Source organism: Tuber melanosporum, assembly GCF_000151645.1.
Source record: "Tuber melanosporum whole genome shotgun sequence assembly, scaffold_9, strain Mel28".
NCBI lineage: Eukaryota > Fungi > Ascomycota > Pezizomycetes > Pezizales > Tuberaceae > Tuber > Tuber melanosporum.
The window spans coordinates 1,369,381-1,379,214 of record NW_003299139.1 but is presented as its reverse complement, the minus strand read 5'-3'; the positions used below and the strand labels follow the sequence as shown (position 1 = coordinate 1,379,214).

The 9,834-nt window shown below is 51.5% G+C and overlaps 1 protein-coding gene; it reads right to left on the bottom strand.

The window, feature by feature from the left end:
• Positions 1-8,561: 8,561 nt before the first annotated feature.
• On the bottom strand, positions 8,562-9,719 carry GSTUM_00011800001 (uncharacterized protein; the record flags this gene model as incomplete). XM_002842153.2 has 2 exons in its annotated part: positions 8,562-9,577; positions 9,653-9,719. The coding sequence occupies 2 exons, from the start codon at positions 9,717-9,719 to the stop codon at positions 8,700-8,702; spliced, it is 945 nt and encodes a 314-aa protein (XP_002842199.1). The 3' UTR covers positions 8,562-8,699.
• Between the last annotated feature and the right edge of the window lie 115 nt (positions 9,720-9,834).

Sequence of the window (9,834 nt, the reverse complement as noted above, 5' to 3'; positions counted from 1 at the left end):
CTGGGGGCAGTGAATGGGGAGGGGTTGGGGGTGGGGGTGGGGGTGCCAGTATTGGACTGTCTAGTCCTCAGCCTTATTTCCCCGGTGAGTCGTGCCTCCATGGCTTGCATCTGTTCCTGGAATTTCTTTTCCAACGGATGGATGAAGCCGACCATGATGCCGACGGTGACGGGGTGTTCTAGTTCCTCCTTTTCTTCCGGTGTGAGCTCGACTTCCGTCGATTCGTACAGGGAGAAGGGGGTGGTGGGGTGGTTTTTGGTTTGCGAGGAATCCGGGTTGTTTGTTATGTTGCCGGTTAGGGTTCTCGGGATTTTTCTTGTTGTGGTCAGGGGGGAGGAGAAGCGTACCTGCCTTGGTGCATTCTGGGGGGCCGAGCTCTCCGGCACTTCACTTGGGCTGTGGGCGTGTTGGCTGTCTCCCAGCCCGGTTCGGTCTGTGTTTTTCCCATTTCCCAGGGACATTGCTATATCTTGCGTAAGCTGTGTTTCGGTTACTCCGATGTCTTGGGACTGGTCCATGGGTTCATCTGCTTCGTCTAGCGGTGGGGAGGAGGCTGGGACCTGCGGTATCTGGGATACTGGCACAGGGCTTTCTTGTGATGGGTGGTAGGAAGAAGCTGCTGCTGCCAGGAAGGCTAGGGCGTTGGTGTCGGCTGCATCTACCGCTTCGTTACCGAAGATTTTCTGGAGCGTAGTCCTGAAACCTGGCAGTTCCGGTTGGGGTGCCGCTATGGTCAGGGCTTTTGTGTTTCCCGTGAGGAGGACATAGCATGCGTCCGTACATCCTAGTTCCCGTCTGACCTCGGGAAAAGTACTTCCCCTGGCCACAATTCTGTTTCCCACGTTGATTAAGGCGTTGGGACAACCTCTTTGGTGCCTGATGGTGGTAAACATGGGGAGGGTTGAGTTGAGGGATACTCCTTGAGGGGAGCCGGGCGGGAGGAGGCTGGGGGAGTTGACCCTTGGGCTCTTGGTAGGGCTTTTGGGTCCCCCCAAGGGAGAGGGAGAGTGGGGAAGATGCGGTAAGGCCGGAGACGAGGATTGGGAGGTCATGGTGAGTGAGTAGGATGGTCTTATGGCCAGCGTCCTAAACTCTCAAAGGAAATGAAGCCTTAGGATGGAGGGCTGTGATTGGCCACACCACCTAAGGGAGGAGTATCGTGAGTGAGGGGGTGGAGTAGTTCTTTGAGTGAAAATTCTGGTTGTACCAGATAAAAGGATGATGTGTACACAAACAAAAATAAACTTAGTGTGGTTGCAGGAATGCCCTGCTAACTGTACCGGAATTTCTGAAATTTTTCTCGCTCCATGTGTGTGTATAAACCTTTTATTCTTCCACTATCTCACCTACTAACTAAAGTAATCGGAGCACGGCATGAGATACAGCCCCCAGCCCTGGGCCCCCCTTAAAGAAATCCCCCTCTCGGGCTACCTGCCACAAAGCAAACATCAACGTGCAACAAAGGAAACAACAACCCAGCTCCCACACCTACACCCACCCCTACTCCTAGCAATATTAGCCAAGGATTCACGGCCCCCTGTCACAGGCACCACCAAAAGGCGGCACCCTGGGGAGCTCCCCATTAAGCGACTGTGCCCCCAAGCCATTACAGCAAGGGTGATACCGCAATGTCGACAACAGAACCGAACGGTCGGCGGAGTTTGGGACAGGTCAGTTGTCGTCATAGTGGTCTGGGCCAGATGAGGAAATATTGATTGCCGAGCCGCCACCGCCACAAAACATTCAGCTGCGCCATCCGAGGGGGCGGGCCACACCAGTCAGGCCACACCCAAAAGAGGGGGTGGTGAAATTCAATTTCTCTGGGTCAAAGCCATCCCCCCCATAGGGGGTCAGGGACACCAGGTTCGCGCGGGGACCAGCTTGAGGCTGGGAAAAGACAGTGAGGGGCACGAGGCCCTGAGCGCCCAAGCAAGAAAGAAGGAAGACCAAGGAGGAACCGGAATCACATGAGTGTCCGAACGGTCACTCCGAAGAGGGGGGGAGGACGGCCTCCCTATACGACCAACTGTATCCTGGCCGGAAACTAAGGATGCCCGACCGACAAGCAAGAGCAAAATGAGGGAAAAAATAAGGGCCCTAAGGTCCACTCTGTACCGTATCAATAGGCAAACAAAAGAAAGCGAGCCAACGGAGCAAAAAATGTGAACCTTCCGAAGGTGGGGAAGTTAAAGACTTGAAGCCATCGTGAGAAGCTCTCCAAGGGCGTTTGATTGGGTGGACCCCCCGAACACCGCACTGAACACCTAACCCTCAGAGTTGAAAAGAAGGAGACTGTGTGTGTGTGTGTGTGTGTAAACCTTTTATTCAACTACAACCTCACCTACTAACTAAAGTAATCGGAGCACGGCATGAGATACAGCCCCCAGCCCTGGGCCCCTCTTAAAGAAATCCCCCTCGCGGGCCACCTGCCACAAAGCAAGCATCAACGCGCAACAAAGGAAACAACAACCCGGCTCCGGCACCTACACCCACCCCTACCCCTAGCAACATTAGCCAAGGATCCACGGCCCCCTGTTGCAGGCACTACCAAAAGGCGGCACCCCGGGGAGCTCCCCATTAAGCGACTGTGCCTCCAAGCCATTACAGCAAGGGTGATACCGCAATGTCGACAACTGAACCGAACGGTCGGCGGAGTTTGGGACAGGTCAGTCATCGTCATAGTCGTCTGGGCCAGATGAGGAAATATTGATTGCCAAGCCGCCACCGCCACAAAACATTCAGCTGCGCCACCCGAGGGGGCGGGCCACACCAGTCAGGCCACACCCCAAAGAGGGGGTGGCGAAATTCAATTTCTCCAGGTCAAAGCCATCCCCCCCATAGGGGGTCAGGAACACCGGGTTCGCGCGGGGACCAGCTCGAAGCTGGGAAAAAAAAAGGACAGTGAGGGGCTCGAGGCCCTAAGGGCCCAAGCAAAAAAGAAGGAAGACCAAGGAGGAACCGGAATCGCATGAGTGTCCGAATGGTCGCTCCGAAGAGGGGGGGAGGACGGCCTCCCTATACGACCAACTGTATCCTGGCCGGAAACCAAGGACGCCCAACTGCCATGCAAGAGCAAAAACGAGGGGAAAAATAAGGACCGCGAGGCCCACTCAGTGCCGTATCAATAGGCAAACAAAAGAAAGCGAGCCAACGGAGCACGAAACGTGAACCTTCCAAAGGTGGGGAAGTTAAAGACTTGAAGCCATCGTGAGAAGCTCTCCAAGGGCGTTTGATTGGGTGGACCCCCCGAACACCGCACTGAACACCTAACCCTCTGAGTTGAAAAGAAGGAGACTGTGTGTGTGTGTGTGTAAACCTTTTATTCTTCCACTATCTCACCTACTAACTAAAGTAATCGGAGTACGGCATGGGATACTGCCCCCAGCCCTGGGCCCCCCTCAACGAAATCCTTCACTACACTTCCCTGTAGGCCATACAAAAGAAACTCCCACTCCCCCCTTCCCCTTTCCCTCAAACAGCTTTTGGTCCAACACAAAAGAAACCCACTCCTGCCCCCCGGCCCCATGGTCGTAGACAAAATAAAATCCACCAACAAAGAAAACCCATTCCTGCCCCCTTGGCCTCATGGTCGTGAACAAAAGAAATCCAAACAAACAAAAGAAACCCACGCCTGCCCCCTGTGCCCCGTGGTCGTGAATGAAAGAAATCCAAACAAACAAAAGGAACCCACGCCTGCCCCCTGTGCCCCGTAGTCGTGTACATTATGAAATAACAATCTGACCAGTATTGCTCCCCTGGTCCACTGGGCGCCTCCTCCGTGTCTTCCGCCATTGTAGTCTATCGGCCCTTTCTCGCCGGGTCGTGCTTTCTGGCATGTGCCGATTCATGCTGTACGTCCCTTAGTACCATTTCTCCACATACCGTACAAGGTCATCGTGGTCTGGGTTTCACCGGTTTCTGTGTTGGTTGGCTTGTGGGTAGGTTAACGTTGGCTCCGATCACCTGGGCGGTGTCTGGTTGCTGGGTACCGTCCTCGTTCCTGGTCATTTCTGGTTTTCCCTTAAGCTCTTGTGGCCAGTCGTCCATCCATTGAAGGAGTTCTCCTTGCCTTTTGTTGTCGTAGAGCCCAATTGTCGTGGTGGTTGTTACCCCGCATCTGTTTGCTAGGTGGTCAAAGATTATTATGTCCCGGTCGCATGGGCATTGCCTCCTGGTGCCGGTTATCTCCTGGTATAGCCAACCCGCCGTTGCCCTTAACCCTAGCAGCCTTTTGAAATTTTGCCTGGTTAGGGAGTGTAGGTGCTTGTACGATTTATCGGGTCTTCCTTGGTACCTGGTCCCTTCGTTGGTAACTCTTTCTGCCCAGCCTTGTTGCAATTGGTTTTTAAGTGCGTCTTTGCCTAGCTGGTAATTACCGGTGGTGGCGATAATGTCTTCTGCCCCGTGTTTGGTCATCCACCTCTTTGTCCAAGTGTTGTGGCGGTCCTTGGTGTTGGCTCGTAGCGCCAGCAAGTTTTGTCTGAACTGCATCATGAGGTCCAGTGGTGGGATCCCGAGTTCGGTAAGGAAGGCCAAGACCGGTGTTTTCTTTTCCAGTCCGAAGGCGGTTTGGACTATCTTGTTGAGGGCCGCCTGCGCTTCTCTTATCAGGCCTTTGTTTCCCCATGTCTCTATCCTGTATGTCAACTGTGGGATTATCAGGCCCTTGATTAGTCGCAGTGTCGTCCCCGCATTCAGTCCTCCTTTGCTGTATCTGGACGTTACTGCCCTTATGCGGTGTCCGGAGCTGGTGGCTTTATTGATCCAGTGCCTGACATGGTGGTCCCATTTCCATTTGTCTGTTAGGAAGTATCCGAGCCATCATAGGTGGCCTTGACCAGTTATCTCCTGGCCCCGTAGGCGGACTTCGAATTTGTTCTGTGGTGGTGTCTGTACGAAGATTGTTTCGGCTTTACTGGGTGCGAACTCGTACCCGTCTCTGGCTGCGGTTACCTCAAGTCCTCTAATGGTTTCCTGGTGCATCCTTTTTCCCTCTCTCACGTCTCGGTGTGTGTGTGTGTGTGTTTTCCTCGATGGGGGCTTTGGATCTGGGATTAAAACATCTCTGTCTCTCTCTGATGCCGAGGTTGGGTTGTATACGAGTACTTGGAAGGGGGTGGCGGTGGGTCGGGATACGATAAATCGCGTCTCTGGGCATCATACCACAGGTCGAAACATGTCAAAACAAAAATAACTATCTTGGATTTGATAAGTAATTCATGCACTCTCAGGATCCCATCCTTCCGAGAAAGGCAACTACAAGTGACCAGCCAACCAACCAACAAGCAAATAAACACGCTCGAGTCAAGGAATCGCTTGAGAGTATATATATAACACATGCCATCTATCTATTTATTCTTTCCTTCCTTCCTTCTTTCAAACTCACCCTGCCCAGCAAGCATTTCGCAAAATTAATCGCAACATCTGCCCTTCGTGTCACTTCTGTGTGTATATGGAAATACCTATCAGGGGTGTCCCCCAACTTCATCTAAAGATAAACTCTGGGCATCGTTCGTCCCCTCGACTCCGGTTGGGTTCGCGTGTCCTATGATCCACCAATCTGACCGAGCAGGGGCCCTTCCAGTTCATGACAAAATCACGCAATAAAACAGTTGATTCAACCATTGTCCGTGAATTCTATTTTTTCTCCCCAAGTTTCCCTAGTTCTTTTTTATTATATAAAAAAAAACGCCAGCATTTGGAGAAAACACCATTGGGAAGTCCGAATCGTTCCCCCTTAGCTTTATCCCGAACTCGCCCCAACCTTGTCGAGCATCCTTGGACAATCCCAGCTCCATTCTCGCAAGCCCAAGTAGAATCCTCGACTCGAGTGCAATTACACCACCCTTGATACTTTTTTCCAGCTCAAAGTCAGCGTATGTAAACCCCATCACAATCTGGCAGATAAGTCAGCGAAACATTATTAGGTGATTTAATGCAAACAAAACATACTGTGGTCATCACAAACACCCCAACCATGAACTTCATCCAGTTGTGTTGTCTTTTGAATCCTGCGTCGGCAATCACAACAAGATAGGCGAAGTCGTCAGCACAGTTCCGGGTTAATACCACTTTGACAGTTGTGAGTCTCCCGTTAAGAGAATCAATCTTTTTCGCCATGGTCCGGTTGTGGGTCTCCGTCTCGGTCTCTGTTTTCTGTTTGTTCGCCACTTGGTGAGGCGCATACGAGCACGGTCGAGAGGACCCCATGATCGAATGCTCGAGCAAAGTGGTAGGCCCTGAGCGAGTGATCGGGTATAGTCGATTGTGAATGATTTTGCTCCAACACAATTGCTTTCATATGGGAATGACGAAAGCGAGGATATTTTGATAAAGCGAATTTCATAGGGAAGTGTGTCGAAGAACTAACAATGGAGGGTCTTGTTGAGAATACGTTATTGAGTGTGCGGGGTAGATAGCGTTCATAATAACAGATGATATCACATGGTTATCATGACATATTCATATAGATAGAGTGATCGATCATGGTCGAGGATACTCGAGTATGATCTCCACCACGTCTCCAGGGCTGCACCAAACATTCCAATTAGTATACCCCCGCCGCCGAGTTGGTGCTAGACACTTTCTATGGGAATTGCCACCTAAAGTGTCCAACCTCAACTCGGCCGCAAGAGTACTTAGGTGTGAAATTCTAGATATAACAGGCCTAGTGTATTATGATCTCAAACCGACAATAGCTGTGCGTGGACCTGGTTGGATAACACCAACCCGATGGAGACCCATCAGTGGATGCCAGATCGGCACACCAGATAAATTCATGATGTTGAACATCGTAAATCGATTTCCACGGACAGCAGCCAACCCAGCTCTAAGGAAAAGCATCCTGATTGCCCTGTAGCACTTTGGCGTATCCTAATCTTGGTGGTCCTTTGTAGTTGTCAAAGTTTAAGTCAAAATGTCCGAACGCAACCAATACAACTGTCAAAGTCCAACATTTTCGCCAAGGAACCCCCCCATGTCGCATCGATACTTGCGGGATTCTAGGGCATTGGAAGGCCTTTCTAAAGGCCTAGTGGTATGGGGAGGAGGAAAAAAAAGGTCTGGTAAGTGGCAAGTGTCCAGACTTCGCCGCCCAAGTTTCTCATGGGATGTGAAATTCGTGATAACACAGGTATTCGACTCTGCTCGTCCTACCACGGACGAGGAGTCGCCCAGCCCAGTGAGCACGTAGGCTACCGGCTCGACGGAATCAACAAAAGTATATATGTCAGGTCATCACCCGTCCAACACCAAGCAAGTATGAGAATACGGGAACGCAGAAGTGCTGAAACACAGAACTGTTCTTCGAGAGCGGGAACACAAACCCGTTGAAATGGTAATGATCGAAACGGAGGTTTTTGCGGAGTGAGGCGAATCGGGAGGAGAGAGGAGTTGAATATAGGAAGTACGATACACAAGGCGTGGTGAGGTCAAGCCAGACGGGATTCAAAGTGAAAGGAGGCGAGGTGCAAAGTGAGTAGTGTGAGTGAAAGTTGGGGACGTGAGTGAAAGTGTGTTGTTGAGCGGTGGACGCAGCGAGCATCGAAGGGAAAGAAAGGGCTTCTACTCGTGCCCGGGCTGTGATGCCCAGTCACAACCTTGACATGAGTAGTCCGAAATCTGTTTGAAAAGCGGAGACGGCGGTGTCAGGGATCCAGTGTTTTCGGGATGTTTGTCTAGAGTGAAACTAAAGTGAGTGGAAATAGGAGTTTTGGCAGCAAGAAGAAGGCGGAGGTAGCCTTAGCTGCGGTGGAATAGGAGGGAAGAGGTGGAGAGATGAGAGTCACAGTTATTCAAAGGATATTGGTTGTTTGGTTCAAAGATGAAGAGATGATCATTTCCTCTAAGGTCTGAGAAAGAAAAAGGAGAAGTTCCTTCCTCCGAAAGCACGAGAATCCACGATGGCGCGAAGAGAGTCCCGGGAAATAAGATAGGCTGTGGTTCCCGCTGTACCTCCGAGATTTTTGGGTGCTGTTATGCGCGGTGGTTTAGGACATACCGCGTTCCTTGCGAAGAGTACACTCTCTCGCTGCTTAGTTTTGGGGGTATGTATCATAACTAGTAGGCTCGTATGCGTGTAGACTGTTCCTAGGCGAACGCTGGTTCGGTACTGCGCTGCCTCTAGAGATTATACGCTCCCCCTCACCGAGGATACTTCGGAAGGCTATCGACCACGTGTAACTCCTGCACGACCACCGGATCTTGAGTGCTTTGCTGGGGGGCTTGATATGGTTGGTTGGTTTGTACCTTGAGTTCTGGTCTGGAATATGCCGTACATTCCTTGTTGCTTTGAAGAATGGTTGGGTATGCCGGCTCCTAAAGGTTGCGGGTTTGCGGTGTCAGTGGGTAGATGGATGGCCCATTCGGATAACGATCGGTAGCCATGTAAGGAGTCTAAGCGAGTGAGAGATTATGATTAACTGGAATTTTAGAGAATTCGACAATGAGTGAGATGTGGGTGGGATATTTGGACACGTGGGAGGTGCTTGTCCTAGACCTGAACACTTTTTGCAGTTCGAGAGGTGTAAAGTCATCTCTACCAGGCGATATTGCAGAATCTTCGGGCAGAAGCATGATATTCACCTAACCTCCGGCTCTACCCTCCAGGAAACCGCTATACAAGACAAAAAAGGAATACATATACTAAATATACACCTCCCATCACACCAATTTCCTCAAAAAAGTGAAAAAAACCCCGCCTACCTCATCATAATCTCCCCTTGTACCGCACCATCGTCCAACCCAATAGCCTCCATAACATTCCTCCACCTAACACCACCCTTCTCCTTCCTCTTCAAATACTTCAAAAGCTTCTGCCTCCTATGCACTAGCAGAGCCAAATTTCTCTTATTGTGCTTATCCGTGAGGCCCTTCAATTCCAAATGCCTCACTAGGTTCCTAATCTTCACCGTCAAGATAGCAACCTGAACCTCACTGCTCCCTGTATCTGGTCCAGCTCTGGGAGTTTTACCCGACTTGGCCGGATCCGGTGCGCCCGGGTCCCGTGAGAGCGTCCTATCCGTGACGTGCCTGCCAAATAAATCTATACACCTTGCCTTCTGGACCCTCATTTTATCGCTCCTGGAGCCAATACTCAAGCTCACGATTCGCTGGATCGCAGCGGCAGCACGGTTGTGCGCTTCCTCGTGCGCTCTGACGAGGGCCTCTTCCTTCTGGTTATCGACGAACTTGGCGGATCCTGACTCTGTTACCCCGTCGATATGCGGCTCTGTGAGGCGGCGGGAGCGTTCAAGTGCTTCGGCGATGTCTCTGGGTGTGAGGTAGTGGTTTAGGTGTATTTGTTTCCTATGCCCAGCGAGGGGGTCGACGTAGTTTGCACGTGCCCAGTCCACGGGGGGCAAGGGTGGGGGCTGCACATCGAAGGACTCGACGAATTCGGTATTCGTGCCCAGGACCGGGTCGATGCGGGAGGATAGGCGTTCCTTCTTTCGCTCCTTACGCTTCTCTAAGTTTTCTATGCGTTTTTTTTCGGACTTGGCCCATTTCACAAGATCATTGGGTCGCGGGTTGGCGGTTTTTTTGAGTGCTATGGGAGTGGTGGAGAAATGGAGTCTTGCTGTTGGTTTCAAGATGTGACATCAGTGGGGGGCGAGAGGGAACTGAGGGAGATGGGGGATAGGGTGGGGCGTACGGGCTGAAGATATCCGGAGGGAGGAGAGACAGGATGACAATCTTATAGCTGGTATGCGGGAAGGCATGGCGGCAGTGGGGGAGCAGTGGAGGAGTTGTGCTCGGAGGTGCGTTTGATGGAGGGATGGATGAATGGTCTTTTCCACTAGTTACACCCTTCTAACTCGAGAATCGCAGTAGGGG